Consider the following 19166-nt stretch of genomic DNA (forward strand, 5'->3'; position numbering starts at 1 on the left):
AGTTACTCTGATACAAACTTGCTCGTTGTAGATGGCTGCACTACCTGCTGTTGCTGGACAATAAACCTGGTTGTCAAAATGAGCAACATTTATATTCAAGAACCTCCGTCTAACGGAAAGGTATGTGGATTATTTAAACACCTCTCTTTATTTTTATTTATTTCGCAGATCGATGCAAGCTTGAGCACTGAGACTCGGTATGCACTTTTTTCGGTTGTGCCTCTTTCAGTCTTTGCCGGCAATTTATTTGCCTTGGCACTGGCAAGAATTGCGGTTTCAACTCTTTCTTCTTCGTCAAAACTGGTCTGAGATCATTGATATGGATATGATCGTTAATGGCAGATGGGGAGGGTGAAACAGTCGAAATGAAGTTCCATAGAGGTTTATAAGTTCCATAGAGGCAGTCTTTTCATCAACACATGCCACAAGCCCTCTCAAAATCCTTCAGCATCCACGGGGACCCGAGGATCGCATCCAGCAGCGTACCACCTCTCCAACTGCAGGACGCTGTACAGACAAAAATCTTTCTTTCCTCGAACCATAACAATCTTCCTGCTGAGATTGCCCTCAGCCCAACCCTGGAAGGCTTCAAATCCCGAATCTGATCACCTCCCCCCCCCCCCCCCCCACCCCCATACTTCCCCCCACCCCCATCCCCTGGCCCAGCAACCTCTACCTCAGGAAACCTCAAAAACAAGCAAACCCCCCTTATAGTCTACAGAATCTTCACAATGATGAAGGCGGTAGTCAAGGGAAAGAAGAAGAAATGTGATTGTTGACCTGCGCCACCTGACTTGTTTTAAGACGTTTCAGTAACACAGTCAACACTGATTATTATTCCATGATAGCTGGAAGATCGGGGGAAATCAACCACTTTCGTTAGAGAAAAAAAAAAAGACGAAGGAAGTATGAAGATGAAAACTCACACAGAAAAGACAGGAGAGTAAATAATATACTTATAATCCCAGTTGGCAAGGTGTGGAGCTGCTGGATCATTACTACCAGTACTTTTCACTTTGATTTGAACATGTGTTGATGTAGATAAAATAGATCAGACCTGTACGCTAGTATGTGTTGATGTAGATAAAATAGATCAGACCTGTACGCTAGTACAGTACTGGCCTAATACTAACATCATGAAACCAGACTGAACATAAATGTGTCATTTTCCCCAAACTTTTCAGTTACATTTCTTACAGCCACCTGCCATGATTTTCACATGTAAATTCTGATGTGTGCAGGTTCTGATGAAGACATCAGTGGGAGACATTGACATTGAGCTGTGGTCAAAGGAAGCTCCTAAGTCATGTCGCAACTTTGTACAGCTGTGTATGGAAGGTTACTATGATGGGACGGCCTTCCACCGTGTTGTGAAGGACTTCATCGTGCAGGGTGGAGACCCCACTGACACCGGCGAGGGTGGAGAATCCGTTTATGGTGCCCCATTTAAAGTGAGGAATATACTATATTTGGGTCATTCTTCATTGCTGGTGTAGTGGGAACAGGAGCAAAGATTAAAACTGGTTGAAAACTGGTCACCTAATAAACTAAATCCTTCTTATACTTTTAGGCACAATTGGAAGAAAACAGATGCCTGGATCAGTAGGGGACCAGCACTGAAAAATGACCCATATTATTATATGACATTGGACTTTTCAAGATCTGTGTCTCTTTTTCTGTTTTAAGTTATTGGATTATCCATAAGTGTTTTTGTGTTCATTTTTAGTTCTATGAAGACTAGGAGCAGGAGAAGAATGAGTGTAATTAACAACATCAGGCTTTGATTAGTGTGCACTGAAATCTGGCAAGTCTTTGTTTCCTTGGTGGTGTACGTATACATGTTGCTTTGTTTTGTGTGTATGACCCTTTCGTTTTCATGTTATTTATATGAGTGGTCTGTGGATCTCTTTTATGATCACTAGATCAGCACTGCTTCTCCTTGGCTCACTGGTCATGTGCTCTTTTTCATGTACATGATGTAGTGTACATGCTTGTGAGTGGGTGTTTACTCTGTGTAAGTGTGTGGGTGTGTGTCTGTGTGTGTGTGTAGGGTATATTTTGTGTTATTTATAATTATATGGTTATTCATATCTGCACTTTATTTGGTGTACATAGGTTGCCTAGATTTTGTTGTTGTTTTTTTAGTTTTTTTTGTTTTGCTGCTCCATACCATAGTCTGCGTTTTTTCAGTGGCATTACTCCCACGCCGCTGAAGCCGAGTCCACAGGTTTTGTTTTTCACTTCTGTGTCCACATGCGCTTTTGTGTGGTGTAGTGCCTTTTTCATATGTATTGTTTCATGTGAGGCGCTTAGAGTCCATTATGTGGGAAGTTTGCACCATATAAATACAATATGTTATTATTGTTATTCTTCTTATTATTAACATTCCATCCCATGGGAACACTTTTGTCCACAAAGGACATTAAAAGAAGTCAAATGGGATTAAGCATTTTAAAAAGACCTCACTTCAGTGTTCACTTTTTTATTCCTGTTATCACCAGAAGTCTGTTTCTGCAGGATGAATTCCACCAACGCCTGCGTTTTGTGCGACGTGGTCTGGTTGCCATGGCGAACGCAGGTCCCCATGACAATGGCAGCCAGTTTTTCTTCACCATGGCAGCAACGCCAGAACTGCAGAACAAGCACACCATCTTTGGCAAGGTGACTCCTGTCTGTCTGTGTGTCGGTGTGTGTGTCGGAGGGGGAGGGGGGGAGGGAGGAGTTGTTTTTGATTGATATTCATTTGCAGTGTTCTTCACATCCCAAACATTCATTATTCTTTTTGTTTGAATAATCTTCATGTTAATGTGGAACTAGATAGGATTTTAAAATCAACTTAGTTTCTTTATAATCCTGAAGGTGACTCACCAGGTGCGTGTTTTACAGGTGGTTGGAGATGCATTCGTCAACATGCCATCACTTGTCAGACTGGAGGTGACTGACCAGATGCGTGTGGTGATGTTACAGGTGGTTGGAGACACCCTGTTCAACATGCTCAAACTGCAGGAGGTGGAGGTGAAGGAGGCCACAGAGCGACCCCTGGAGCCTCACAGGGTCATCAGCACAGAGGTCAGGGGGCACCATGTATGGTGCTTGTGTGTCAGTGTTTTTTCGCCTCATAGACATGGTTTCCTACAGGTATAATGGGGAGGGGCATAACAGAGTTTATCTATAGATAAAAATAAAATATAAAATGATTACAGCTGTGTTGGGAACAAAAAGATCAAGTGTAGCTGTGATCTGTTTCGCAGTACAAGGAAACCTTTTCAAAACTGGGGTTACAGTGAATCAACTGAGGATGAAAATAGATAATTCAGGTCAGATGGGACAAGCAAATGAATGGTATTGAGCGTAATGAATGGAATAAATGCTCTGCTATCTCTTGTTCAAAGGAGAGTTATCAACAGATTACATGTTTCCATTGAATTTAATCAATACACAAACAGTGCGGGGGATAAAATGCCTATAAAATATCCTTCTTTTTTTTTTCTTTTTTTTTACTTTATCATAATCTTCATATCCAAATCATTGATGGGTGTGAGTTTTCTCAAGGCCTGACTAAGCGCGTTGGGTTACGCTGCTGGTCAGGCATCTGCTTGGCAGATGTGATTTAGCGTATATGGATTTGTCCGAACGCAGTGACGCCTCCTTGAGCTACTGATACTGATACTGATATTTATGTGTATTTGATTGTGCTTTCATATCTGTGAAACTGCATGTTAGTTGCATATCTTTTATGCATGTGGGTGTGTGTGAATATGTGTCTGCATGTTTTACATTTATTTGCTTATTTATCATCATTGTCGTCTTTTTTTTGTGCGCATAGAGTTGACTTCATCAAGATTTTGTGCCTTATAAATATTATTAGTAGTAGTAGTATTTTTATGTATTTATCTATTATTTTTTTATTAATTAATTAATTAATTAATTTGTTTATTTTATTTTATTTCATTTTATTTCATTTTATTTTTTAAAAATATTTTTTCTCAAGGCCTGACTAAGCGCGTTGGGTTACGCTGCTGGTCAGGCATCTGCTTGGCAGATGTGGGGTAGCGTATATGGATTTGACCGAACGCAGTGATGCCTCCTTGAGCTACTGATACCGATACTCAGCACTCAACAAGCAGAATCATAGGTATCAGATGTTTCCTGTCATGTTTCCAGAGATCTTGACACCTGGCAGCCTACTTTGTGCATGTGCACACCAGTGTAGATAACAATTTTGTGCTTTCACAATATCCATGTAAAATGGATTCAGCAATTCAGAGATGAGCTGACTGGACTGGGTGTTGGTTTTTATGGACGTTTTTGAATGAAAGAATTGAAGGATCAGGTTGGAAAATTACCGTAGTCATGATTCTTTTCAAACCGAGCAAACTGATCTGTTACAGAGGCTGAAGAGACTGTGAGATGGAGTGGACAGCTAGGAAACAGACTGTGTGATGTCAGCGATGTGTCAGTTTCTGTGCCATGAATGTTAATGGTGCATAGCTGTTAAACAGTCCTGTTCATTTCAGAGACAGTTGTAAGTTTCTGTTTATAAACATTTGTGTAGTCATTGAACTGTTTGACATCAGTGTACATCTGTGGATATCAGTACCCACAAATAAGTATGTTTGTTCCAGGTGTTAATCTGATGAATGACAATGATGTCTGTCAGCCCGAGTGTCTGTAAAGAAGTCTTTGTGTGCAGGTGTTGAACAATCCCTTTGACGACATCGTGCCACGTCAGATCAAGAGAGTGAAGAAGGACAAGGAGGAAGAGAAGAAGATCAAGAGTAAATCCAAGGCCACCAAGTCAGTCGCTCCCTTTGTATCACTGCTTGTCTCACAGTTATTTGTTCTGTGATTAATTAAATCTCGTCTCAAAACTCACCTTTTCCCTCAGCAATAAGTTCAATTGTGGCAGGTCCACTTCCTTTGCGTTAGCTGTGCTTGACTATGTGTGTATACGTATGTATGTGTACATAACTACATGGATGTATATGAATGTATATTGTGTGTGCGTGTGTTTATGTAAGTTAGTGCCTGCCTATGTGTGCGTATGTGTTAGGGTAGCTGTTAGATACACATGTATGTTAAAATGTGTGTATGCAGTGTGTGTGTGTATGTGTGTGCGTGTGTGTGTGTGTGTGTGTAACATAGATATAATGTTTTATGTTAAACAAAAGCGTTTTTGTAAAGGACCTAGAGCAGATTTCTGGATAGTGTGCTATAAGTATCCATTATTATTATTATTATTAATTGATTACACTTGTATCATGTTTTCTTCCCACTGTGTGACTGAAGTCATCCTTTCAGTGTCACATCACATGCTGTCACAGGAAGGTGTTTGGTCAGTTACATCAAATTTAGCCACTGTTTGATTCCATATCTACACTGCCCGACTGTGTTTTTAAAAGTTTAAAGGTGTCATAGTGTTTTACAGCTATAGGGGTAAAGAATTCATGTCATAGTGTTTTACGGCTATAGGGGTAAAGAATTCATATGTACTGTTCCTCCTTCAGCTGTTTTAACCTTCCCCACTGAAGTCAGTATTTGTTTGGGTTTTTTCTTTTTCTTTTGTTTGTTTGTTTTTCAGGTGCTCTGATTATTCCTATCATCTGTTGCATATATGATTTTTTAGATAGCCCATGAATGGATATGTCGTTAGGGTTGTGAAAATGAATTGAGCTCTGTCCTGAGATAAACGATAAACTGTTTGTTTCACACTGTGATCATGTGAGTGGATCAGTGGGTGCTGCACTGTGACTGAGTTGTGTTGATGATGTGTTGATGTTGTATTGATACTGTGTTGATGTTTTGTTGAAGTTGATGTCCCAAGGTGTGTGTGACAGGAACTTCAGCCTCCTGTCGTTTGGCGATGAGGCGGAGGACGATGAGGAACAGGTGGACAAGGCCACGGAGGTAACACACACGTGCACGCGCATGCACACACACACGAACACACACACTCACACACTCACACTCACACTCACTCACTCACTCACTCTCACACACTCACACACACTCACACACTCACACACACTCACACACACACACACACACACCCTCGCACACACACCCCCCCACACACACACACTCTCTCTCTCTCTCTCTCTCTGAAAGAAGAGGTTCAGAAGAGTTCAGCCACATTCTGTTGTTTTGTGACATGATCACTCACATTCAAAAATGAATGACCACTTGTGATGAATGATCACTGGCAGGGTCCTGACAGCAAAATCATCACAGTAGACCGCCACAGCATAGTGCCATATGGAGCATCTCACAGTCACACCACACACTGTGCACACGTCTGTCAGTTAATTACACCACCTGTGTGTTGCTGTGACGTTGTCAGACGTGAGATCACTGGCCGTGACATGTCACATGTGGTGTAGCGTACATGGATTCGTCCGAACGCTGTGACGCTTCCTTGAGTAACCGAATACTGAACCAGATCTACGTGTTTGTGGTGATTGGAGTACATTGCCTGAGTAAATAGTCGTACTGGTTTGTGACTGTACATGTGGGTATGACTTGTGTGGTGTGTAATGTATGATGTGTGTGTGAATGATTTGTGTGTATATGGTGTGTATGTATGTGTGTATGGTGTGCGAGTGTTCAATGTGTGTTCATGTGTCATGTGTATAATGTGTGTATGGTACATGTGTATTGTGTACATGCATGCCTGCGTGTGTATATATTCAGCACATACTTTGATTCCACATACTGCAGGGGAGTGTCACATGGCTCATAGCAGACAGCTCCCCCCCACCCCCACCCCTCCTCCTGTGTATCAGCCAACTGACCAATTTATTCTGGTCAGTGGATACTGAGAATATCTACCAGCGGATAATATAGATCTCCTTCCAAGGGATACGCTGACATCCCTTGCAGTCTTACTGTCACTGGTGGTTTCTGTGGAACCACTGTGGTGATTCCCTGTGCCAGAGCTGACACAGTAGTCAGAGGGAACAGGGACTGCTGAAGATCTAGTCACACACCTCTCTGCTGGCATTAACTCACTCAGTACGGCCAGTCCTCTCTTCTCCTCTACACAGACCCCTCGGATGTCCAGTGGGTGTCTGAATGACCCAACCTTTAGCTTCCGTCGTCAGAATTGTGGTATTCTTTGTCAATATTCACCTCTTCAGTATAAGAGCTTTCCGCTTGCAATATTTTGATGATGATAATTGGGGTGAAACGCTGTTAACGTCGTCTCTTTCGCCGTTCGTATGGAGAGAGTTAAGTAATGTGAATGCTGAGGGTTTCAGTCATTCCAAGTGTATTTATGTTATGTTATGCTCTCTGCAAGAGCTTATGTGTACACTGTGCGTTTACTTGCACACAATGCGTTTGACTCATTACAGTAATGTACACAATGTGTTTCAGTTGTTCCAAGAATGTGCACAATGTGTGTTTATATGTGCACAATGTGTTCCAGCCATTTCAAGAAGGTGTACACAATGTGTTTCAGTCATTCCAGGAACGTGTACACAGTGTGTTTCAGTCATTTCAAGAACGTGTACACAATGTGTTTCAGCCATTCCATGTACACAATGTGTTTCAGTCATTCCAGGAACATCTACACAATCTGTTTCAGTCATTCCAAGAACATGTACACAATGTGTTTCAGTCATTCCAGGAACATGTACACGATGTGTTTCAGTCGTTCCAGGAACATCTACATAATGTGTTTCAGTTGTTCCAGGAACATCTACACAATCTGTTTCAGTCATTCCAAGAACATGTACACAATGTGTTTCAGTCATTCCAGGAACATCTGCACAATGTGTTTCAGTCGTTCCAGGAACATCTACACAATGTGTTTCAGTCGTTCCAGGAACATCTACACAATCTGTTTCAGTCGTTCCAAGAATATGTACACAATGTGTTTCAGTCATTCCAGGAACATGTACACGATGTGTTTCAGTCATTCCAAGAATATGTAGACACTGTGTTTCAGTCAGTCCAGGAATGTGTGCACAGTTTGTTTCATTGTTCCAAGGACATGTACACTTACTGTGTGTTTCAGTCATGCCAGGAACGTGTGCACAACATGTTTCATTCATTCCAAGAACGTGTACACACTGTGTTCCAGTCAGTCCAGGAACATGTGCACACATGTTTACATGTACACACCACTGTGCGTTTCAGTCATTCCAGTCAGTCCTGGAATGCGTACACTGTGTGTTTACGCGTACACACTGCTGTGTGTTTCAGTCATTCCGAGGAAAGAGCAAGAGCAGCCATGACCTGACCGACGACCCCCGCCTCAGCTCCATCCCAGCCGTGGAGAAAGACGGCACTGAGGAGGACAAACGGAAAAAGAAAGTGGAAGGCTCACCCGAGGACAAACACAAAAAGGTGGACACGGAGGACACAGAGCTCAGGGTGAAAACACCGGCGGTGGAAGACGAAGGGAAGACGAAAAAAGCTGACCCTGCCGAAGACCCTGTCAAGAAAGGGAAGGCTGACGCGAAGGAGGAAGAGAAAAAGAAGAAACAAGACTTTGCGGAGACGGCGGAGAAAAAGAAAAGCCCCGGATTGGAGGAGGGGGAGGGGCAGAAGAAGGAGAGGAAGGGGGAGGAGGAGGGGAGGAAGGTGGGGAAGGAGGAGACCAAGGAAGATGCGCGGAAGAAGAAGGTGGAGCCGGACGCCGGCCCGGACGGAAGGAAGCGCAAAGCGGAAGAGGGCCACAAGGAGGAGCGGAAGAAGAGGAGGAGCAAGGAGAGAGAGGAGGAGGACCGGAGGAAGAGGAAGGAGGAGGGCAAGGAAGAGGAGGGCAGGAAGAAGAGGAAGGGGGAGGAGGAGGGCAAGGAGGAGGAAAGCAGGAAGAAGAGGAAGGCGGAGGAGGAGAAGGTTGAGGTGAAGAAGAAGATAAAGACAGAGGTGAGAGTACACAGCACTTCTTTTTTTTTCTTCTTCTTCTTTTCAGTTTCCAAAATAGGACACAACGTACATATGAATCCATTTGCACATCTGTTCATACACCTGTATGTTCCTCCTCCATCCTTGTCTCTGATAGGTTCTGTCCTGTGATCTGAATGTGATATGTATTTGTACTGTCTGTATGGGTCTGGTGTTGTTTGCAGACAACACAACTGAGCCTGTGTCTTTATCTTCACGAGTACGAATGAAAATTGACATGTCTCTTCATACTTCATTGATATCCCAGGTATCAAAAAGCCAGAGGACTATTCACTGTCAGAGAAAATGAAGTACTGGAAATTTGTTTTCAGATGAAGTGTCACTGTCAGATTTTTTTTCCTGTTTTTAAAATGGTCATCAGAACAACTTTACCATTTCTTCTGTTGTTGTTGTTATTGTTTTTTTGTTTTGTTTTTTTCAGTATAAAGCAGAATTCTGTAAACTGAAGCAAGAATGTGAAAAAAATATTCTGCTGAAATAACATCTTAGTCACAGCGTGCACTCAGCGCACATAAAAGAACCCACGGTGACAAAATCCACGTAAAAGAACCCATGGCAACAAAAGTGTTTTCCCTGGGAAAATTCTGTTGAAATCCACTTTGATTGTAAAACAAACACACTTTCATTCAGAAAAAAAGAAAAGAAAAAGGTGGTTGTTGCACTGTGGCATTGCACTTTCCGTGGAAATAGAAGCCAGAATTTCACAGAAATTAATCTGTTTGACAAAAAACAATACAACACAACACAGTACAGTACAACACAACAAATATTACAAAACACAAAATAATACAAGAATATGAAAATGAAAAATTTGTGGCTGGACCTGTTTTTCTTTCTTTCTTTTTTTTTTTTTTTTTTTTTTTTAAGTTTTTTTTTCGTTATGTCTCAACTTTGCTATTGGAGCAAGTATTGTTTACAATTGAGAGGTTTTCATATCATATAATTTTCAGTTTGTCTTATGTGTAATAGTGGAACATATTGACCATAGTGATTTTTTTTTAATGAACTTGTCAAGTTTTCTAGGTATTAGGGTATAACCTTGTGACCATAGCGATGATTCAATGAACAGGTCAGTGTTGTCTAGGTATTTGTATTTGTATTTCTTTTTATCACAACAGATTTCTCTGTGTGAAATTCGGGCTGCTCTCCGCAGGAAGAGCGCGTCGCTATTATACAGCGCCACCCATTTTTTTGTATTTTTTCCTGCATGCAGTTTCATTTGTTTTCCCTATCGAAGTGGATTTTTCTATACAGTTTTGCCAGGAACAACCCTCTCGTTGCCGTGGGTTCTTTTGTGTGTGCTAAGTGCATGCTGCACACGGGACCTCGGTTTACCGTCTCATCCGAATGACTAGCGTCCAGATCACCACTCAAGGTCTAGTGGAGGGGGAGAAAATATCGGCAGCCGAGCCGTGATTCAAACCAGCGCGCTCAGATTCTCTCGCTTCCTAGGCGGACGCGTTACCTCTAGACCATCACTGCACTTGAGGTATGAGGGTATAAACCTCCTAGTGACCAGATGTGAACACGGGAGTTACGTTTTACAGCCAGCAGATGGAGCTGTGCAACCAGCGGGAGAGGAGAAGGGGGTGAAGGAGGAGGGGTCGAGGGTCAAGGTGAAGAAGGAGGAGGTCAGCGCACGGGGCAAGGAGCCAGAGGGGAGGTCACTGTCACTGCTGGGGGCGTCAGAGGACGGCAAACAGCAACGCATGTGAGTTATCTGCTCTTTCTTCCATTGGTTTGTTCCTGACAATTTGTTGTTGATGGCTCATGCTGACAGTGTCTGCTGGTGGTTTATGCCAATTATTCAGATGGAAACACATGCACACACACATACGTACACACACACACACACATATGTACACACACTCGCAAGTACGCTCACATGCACACACAGATGCAGACATACAAACACACACATTCATTCAGACTCTCACGTATTCACTGTCACTTACACACACACACACACACACACACACACACACACACACGCATAGGCGCATGAACTCATGCACACACGCACTCACACACGCACGCACGCACGCACGCACACACACACACACAACACACGCACAACACACGCACACACACACACACACACACACACACACACACACACAACACACACACACACACATACACACGCACACACACACGCACGCATGCACACACACACATATTAGCAGTGTCTGTCCCCTATATGTACCAGGGAGGAACTGAAGAAGGAGCAGCGAAAACTGCAGCGTGACATCAAGGACTTCAAGAAACGCGCCCACGACAAGGACAAGGTCAAGGTCAGCACAGAGGACCCGGAGGAGGTGGAGGAGAAGGAGGAAGAGGAGGCAGAAGGTGTGTGATTGGATGGCAGCACATGTATTCCATTTTGTACTTTGTGGAGTGTGTGATCAGGACTGTGCAGTGATTGTATGGCAGCATGCAAATTCCATTTTCTACTGCATGACAGCTCTGAAAACCATCGTCTTTCCTTAATTAAAGTATTAGTTAGGTCCCCATAGCCTTTTTGGCCTATTAGGGCATTGAATTCATTATCCACTGTGTCTGTGATTCGGCACGGGAAGCCCATTGGTGTCCTTCCGCTGTTTTAACTTTCTCCAGCAGAAGGCAGGTACCCCATTTACATCTGGGTAGAGTGAGGAAAATCTGAGGAAAGTGTGTGTCACACAAGGACAACACACAACACCATTCAGAAACCGGGGTCTGGCGACCTGGCCACTGGTGAACACTGGATCAGAAGTCCATCATCGCCTAACCAGTCCTGACCTCAGTGCTGGCACCACTGCTGAAATACGCAGTGTTTCTCTGGACCTGTTGGATGTCTTTTCATTGCTTGCTTCCAGGTTATCAGTTGCAATCTGTTATGTGTGTTTGTGTAACATGTGGATGCGCGTGTGTGTGTGTGTGTTTGGGGGATGGACGGTGAGGGGAAGTGCTGGTTGTGGAGTCCCTCATCTGTTCCCAGCCAGGAGGGAAACTGGGTCACTAGGTCATTAGGTCAGCGAGTCAGTGACCAGCATCCAGCATCAGCCTCCAGCCGTGCCCTTCTGCGGTCAGCGTGTGGGTGAAAAGGATGAGGGATGACTGTTGTGTGACCTGTATGTTTTCCTAACCCACTGTTTTTGTGGATCAGTGACCTGTATGTTTTCATCACTCACGGTTAAGTGGATGAGTTACCTTTATGTTTTCATCATACTGTTTTGTGGATCAGTGACCTGTATGTTTTCATCACTCACTGTTTTGTGGATCAGTGACCTGTATGTTTTCATCACTCACTGTTTTGTGGATCAGTGACCTGTATGTTTTCATCACTGTTTAATGGATCAATGACCTGTATGTTTTCATCACTCTCTGTTTTGTGGATCAGTGACCTGTATGTTTTCATCACTCTCTGTTTTGTGGATCAGTGACCTGTATGTTTTCATTATTCATTGTTTTGTGGATCAGTGACCTGTACGTTTTCATCACTGTTTAATGGATCAATGACCTGTATGTTTTCATCACACTGTTTTGTGGATCAGTGACCTGTATGTTTTCATCACACTGTTTTGTGGATCAGTGACCTGTATGTTTTCATCATACTGTTTTGTGGATCAGTGACCTGTATGTTTTCATCACTCACTGTTTTGTGGATCAGTGACCTGTATGTTTTCATCACTCACTGTTTAATGGGTCAGTGACCTGTATGTTTTCATCACTGTTTAATTGATCAGTGACTGTATTTTGTGGATCAGTGACCTGTATGTTTTCATCACTGTTTCATGGATCAGTGACTGTATTTTGTGGATCAGTGACCTGTATGTTTTCATCACTGTTTCATGGATCAGTGACTGTATGTTGTGGATCAGTGACCTGTATGTTTTCATCACTGTTTCATGGATCAGTGACCTGTATGTTGTGGATCAGTGACCTGTATGTTGTGGATCAGTGACCTGTATGTTTTCATCACTGTTCAGTGTGTGTGTCAAAGATCAGTGTGTGTCCCAGACCCTGACCCCAGTGCGTGTAGGTCAGAGACAGAGAAAGAGGAATCGTGTACTGTGTACACACAACGGTGATTGTAGACATGTAGTAAAAGTATTAATTTTCACATCTGAATGTTATCAGCTAAAACTAAAGTGAATAAATAAATGAATGAATGAATAAATAAACAAACAAACCACTATGAATTAAGAGCGTGACCTGCTGGCGATGGTGAAGAAGGAACGGCAGAAGTACAAGCAGAGGAAGAAGCAGCTGGGAGGCAGCCGACAGAACAGGGAGGATGCCACTCTGGCCATGCTGGCAACCTTCCAGAACAAACTGGCCACCGCTCGCATGATGGGCGGAGACTATGACGATGTGGATGACGACAAGAATGAGGAGGAAGACGATCCCGATGACATGTCATGGTGAGGACTTTGTGTGTGTGTGTGTGCGTGTGTGTATGTGTGAGTGTGTTAATGAGTGTGTACGCCTGTGTATGTGTGTGTTCTATGAAGAACTTGATGCCCTCCTAACAGCAGCCCCGCAGTCAGAGAAGCGTATTGTCCTTGGGAACTTCAAAGCGAGTGTAGGGTCAGATTACCAGACCCGGGAAGGGATCGTTGGAGAACTTGACACTGGCAAGTGTAACAGCAATGGCCTGCTGCTTCTCAAGACATGCGCTACTCGTGACCTGGTCATCACCAACTCCCTATTCTGCTTAGTGTATGATTTATATGTACGTGTGAACAACGCCTGCATCCATATGTACATGTGAATATGCATATATGTGAACAACGCCTCCATCCATCCATATACCAGTTGGTGACGTTAGTTACTTTAAACTTTCAGAGTTGACAGTTCTCTAAAGTAAAAACAAAATCAAACTTTGCTGTGTGCAGGATGCGCCACAAGCTGCACTTCGGAGAGGAAGCGATCAAGAGCAAGGTGCTGGACGCCAACGTTCAAGACGACGACCGCTACACACTGAACGACCCCCGCAACCCTCTGACCCAGCGACGGCGGGAGAGCAGCAAGAAAGCCATGAGGGACAAACGTTAAGTGTGCGCGTCACCGTCCTCCTGTTGTGTGAAGATACGCTGTGGCCGTGCTGTGAAGTGGACAGTCTCTGTGTGGGTGACTTGAGTGCTGTGTAGGACTCTGGGAGAGGTTTTCGTGAAAGAAACCAGCTGTGGAGAGGTGGTACAGGATACAAGAATGCTGTCGGAACTGATGTCAGGTGAACAAATAACAGACCCCAGGACACAATAGGGACGTGTGGAGTTGAGTCGTTTGTGACATGACTGGCTGCACGCATGTTCCATTTGTGACATGACTGGCTGCACACATGTTCCATTTGTGACATGACTGGCTGCACGCATGTTCCATTTGTGACATGACTGGCTGCACGCATGTTCCATTTGTGACATAAGTGGTTACATGCATGTTTCATTTTTGACATAACTAGCTACACGTATGTTTCATTTTTGACATGACTGGCTACACGCACGTTTCATTTTTGACATGACTGGCTGCACGAATGTTGCATTTATGACATGACTTGTTACACACGTTTCATTCTTTGACATGAATGTCTGTGGTCTTGTATCAGATTCCAGCATGCACACCAATGTTAACAAGAAACTCATACGCGCGCACTCATCACACACATATAAAATCAAGTCTGCACACACACACACACACTCTCTCTCAAACTCACCCCCCCACACACACACACATAAACTCAAACCCATGCACACACAAACACACACACACACACACACACACACAAACACAACACTATGGAAGACTGTAACTTGTGTTAGTTGGCAACAAAAGATTGTAAAAAATATCAGCAAGGAGGAAGAAAAGTGTCTTCTTTTTTTTTTTACATTCTAAATTTGTATGTATATGAGTTTGTGTGTATGCCTTGACAAAGTCACTGTGACAGTGGATGTCACTGGGAGTGGCAGACGTCAGAGACAGCATGATGAGTAGTTAGTGTTGCTTAGGAGTTGTGACGTCTGTATGGTGGTGAATGTTACAGAGGAGTTGTGGTGACGTCTGTATGGTGGTGAATGTTACAGAGGAGTTATGTTACAGAGGAGTTGTGGTGACGTCTGTATTGTGGTGAGAGTTACATAGGATTGTGGTGACGTCTGCATGGTGGTGAGAGTTACATAGGATTGTGGTGACGTCTGTATGGTGGTGAGAGTTACATAGGATCTGTGGTGATGTCTGTATTGTGGTGAAAGTTACATAGGAATGTGGTGACGTCTGTATTGTGGTGAAAGTTACATAGGATTGTGGTGACGTCTGTATTGTGGTGAAAGTTACATAGGATTGTGGTGACGTCTGTATTGTGGTGAAAGTTACATAGGAGCTGTGGTGACGTCTGTATGGTGGTGAGAGTTACATAGGAGCTGTGGTGACGTCTGTATGGTGGTGAGAGTTACATAGGAGTTGTGGTGACGTCTGTATGGTGGTGAGAGTTACATAGGAGTTGTGGTGACGTCTGTATGGTGGTGAGAGTTACATAGGAGCTGTGGTGACGTCTGTATGGTGGTGAGAGTTACATAGGATCTGTGGTGACGTCTGTATGGTGGTGAGAGTTACATAGGAGCTGTGGTGACGTCTGTATTGTGGTGAGAGTTACATAGGAGTTGTGGTGACGTCTGTATGGTGGTGAAAGTTATATAGGAGTTGTGGTGACGTCTGTATGGTGGTGAAAGTTATATAGGAGCTGTGGTGACGTCTGTATGGTGGTGAAAGTTATATAGGAGCTGTGGTGACGTCTGTATGGTGGTGAGAGTTACATAGGAGCTGTGGTGACGTCTGTATGGTGGTGAGAGTTACATAGGATTGTGGTGACGTCTGTATGGTGGTGAGAGTTACATAGGATTGTGGTGACGTCTGTATGGTGGTGAGAGTTACATAGGATTGTGGTGACGTCTGTATGGTGGTGAGAGTTACATAGGATTGTGGTGACGTCTGTATGGTGGTGAGAGTTACATAGGAGCTGTGGTGACGTCTGTATGGTGGTGAGTGTTACATAGGAGCTGTAGTGATGTCTGTTGGGGAGGATGGGGGTGGGGGTAGGGAGTTTAGGACATTCATTCCTGACACGGAGCATGGGTGTGTGTGTGGGTGTGACATGTGTATTGTGTTCTGTTTGGATTACAAATAAATAAATGATATCTGGCAACAGTGGTGTGAAAAGAAAACACTACTTTTTATTTCATTTTATATAGATAGGGTGTGGAGGGAGAAGGACCAGACATTGCAGCACGACTTCAGCAAATGTGTACTTTGTGAATAACCCACATGCAGTGATGTCCTAAGTGTTTGACAAACTTCAGTGCATGTTGACACCCCAAAGTAGTGTGATGTGAGGTCACAGCTTTCAGTGAACCACATTGTGTATATATATGGACTTTCGCTGAGGCTACAGTTTCTTTTCTTATCAATTGTAGGGACTGAGACAGAAATGAAATTGACCCAGTTCTTGCAGCATGCACACTTACATCAAACATCCACTGGAATGTTTGTCTGTCTGTGTCAGAAAGAACAAAACAAACAAAGAAGGCCAAAGATCTGCTGTAACAAGTTTATTAACGCTGTGTAATAGAATCTCCTCTGTAAAGACTACAATGCCTGTGATGTATTATATTCATGTCAGGTAACAAGGACAACAAATTGCATTCCTTAGTGCTCACTATATCATCAGCATCACACACACACAGACACACACACACACACACACTGAGACTAGTCACAAACAGTGCCAGACAGAGGAAGCAGCCTGAAGGCGCTGACAAATGGAAAAGGGGCACTAACTGTGCACTCGGCAAAGCATAACTTTGACAAGCAAACCAAATCATGAAGACTGCACCTGATTGTCTGTCATGTCTTACAGGGGCGTCCTTTTCTCTGGACAGCAGTTTACAGTACAATTCATACCTTCCTCCTTGCAGCCCACACCTTCCCCTCTCCCACACCCAGTCAAAGAAAACTCACTGACTCCTTATAACCCACACGAAAGTTCCAGAATATACTGGGGTGAGAGAGAGAGAGAGATGCAGTGTGAGTGTTCAGTACAGGTCTAATGTAGTGCAGTGAGCAAAGGACAGTGACTCCCAGTGTATGTCGGTCAGTGGATGTAAAACTGCATGGCTGTGCTTTAACACACAGTGCTGTCTGTTCATGTGAAGAGAGTTCCGTGCACTATGTGTAAATATGTCAACTATGCTTCTGAATGTGAGACAACAAGATGTGTATTCAGGTAAATGCAGCTCTCTTGTAATATCCCTGATTCCCCCCAGCCCCCTACCCCCACCTCCGTACCCCCTACTTGCAAAACCCCTTTTCCACAAACCAAGCCCGTTTATTCCCAGGGACAAACCAGAAACCCCAAGTAAATTACAACTGTCCCTGCAGGCAATGTATCTGATGTAGCGTGCATTAACTGCCAGTAATAGTTGACGCAGGAAGTCCAAAGTGACCCAGCAGTCTGCACAAAGAACAGTGTATTGTCAGGCACACATGCACAGCCCTGTCACTACCTCTGTCAAACTCTGCTGTTCTTGCTTTGTAGCGGGGGAAACATATAAATGGTCTTTTCAAAATCTCTCAGCAGATATATGATATCCTGTGATAGTCTAAGTGTCAACAACAACATGCTGAGTAGTTGCATAATATCCTGATGCCTTGGAACACATTGTATACATGGTGATGACTGGTACTGTGACAGCACACCCACCACCACCCACACCACTGACAGACATACACTTAAGCCACACCACTGACAGACATACACTTAAGCCACACCACTGACAGACATACACTTAAGCCACACCACTGACAGACATACACTTAAGCCACACCACTGACAGACATACACTTAAGCCACACCACTGACAGACATACACTTAAGCCACACCACTGACAGACATACACTTAAGCCACACCACTGACAGACATACACTTAAGAATCCTATGTTGGTCAATAACTGGCTGTACCTACCAGAACCAAACTGGTTGGTAACACACACTCTTCCACTGAAGTTATCTTATCCATCAGAAGACACAGACCCTTTCCTTACAATGAACCATGTGGTATCAGGGAAAGACCACCTTTGTTGAACTATGACATATTTTAGTTCATAAGCTGTAACACATATAGTTCCTGTTATGCTTGACATGTGGAACATGTGGTCACAGGAAACAATTTCATTTCAGTTAACATGTGGAACGCAAGTGGACTATCTCAAAGAAATATCTGTTTGCTGTCTCTCCAGCCTTATACACTGAACACCGAAAAAAAAAAAAAAAAAAAAAAAGAAGAAGAAAAAAAATGCACTGATCATGAGTAATATCAAGCAGTGATCAGGATGCCCTCCGAAAAAGAAATGAACAAATAATAAATAACTGAACAAATACAATCAAACACCAAATAAAGCTATTGCAGACAACCTCTTTTTCTTTTTTTTTCTGAGGAAACATAACACGTCATCTGTGACATGACCCAACCAATAACTGGTTATCATAATTTGCCAAAGTTGTGAGCATGAAGCGACAGTGTCTACATCACCCAAACAAAACCAACATAATGCCCAGCTGAGGTAGGACCCAGGCTCATACAAAGAGTTATGTGTATCAACACACCTTGATTCACTACATTCCCCCCCACCCCACTCCACCCCTCCTCACCCTCCCCTCCCTCACTTTCCTCCACCCATCCCCACCAAACAAAAGCAACAACACATCTGTTCCACACCAGTACAGTCTGCTGACAGTTGGTGATGATGAGCAGTGTGTCTGAGTGAGCATCCCGGGTGTCTTCATTATCAACACTGCAGTCACCACTATGCTTACTCTCCTACAGAAATGAAGCCTGCATATATGTACCGGTTTGTATGCACACACACACACACACACACACAAACATACACTCACACAGTATACACACACACACACACACACACACACAAAGGAAGAGAACAGAGAAAAATTTACATCACTGCTACAGTTCAAGAGAACTCCGAAACAGGACAGTGGGGGAAGGGTGGTTGAGGGTGGGGGGGGGGGGGAGGAGTGTACACAGAACACTCCATGAATGAATGAACCAATAAAGAGAGCTGGAAGAGAGATGCATAATCACCTGAAACATGGTGCTATGTGGAATCAGAAAGTGAAGTACATAACGACAACATCACTGAACTGGACAGACCATCGGTCAGAAGGGAACATAACATGCAGAATGACTTCCAAACCCA

General features: G+C 43.6%; 1 protein-coding gene across 1 annotated transcript; it reads left to right on the forward strand.

Annotated features, from left to right (window-relative positions):
• The first annotated feature begins 7 nt into the window (after positions 1-7).
• On the forward strand, positions 8-14678 carry LOC143280150 (uncharacterized). The gene is made up of 11 exons (XM_076584734.1): positions 8-120; positions 1242-1451; positions 2518-2661; positions 2968-3069; positions 4694-4797; positions 5838-5907; positions 8206-8874; positions 10461-10624; positions 11123-11262; positions 13103-13319; positions 13794-14678. Exons 1-11 carry the CDS (start codon positions 79-81, stop codon positions 13951-13953), a joined length of 2022 nt encoding a protein of 673 aa, XP_076440849.1. The 5' UTR covers positions 8-78; the 3' UTR covers positions 13954-14678.
• The last annotated feature ends 4488 nt before the right edge of the window (positions 14679-19166 follow it).

This window comes from Babylonia areolata, chromosome 3 (genome assembly GCF_041734735.1).
Source record: "Babylonia areolata isolate BAREFJ2019XMU chromosome 3, ASM4173473v1, whole genome shotgun sequence".
In the NCBI taxonomy this organism is placed as follows: Eukaryota; Metazoa; Mollusca; class Gastropoda; order Neogastropoda; family Buccinidae; genus Babylonia; species Babylonia areolata.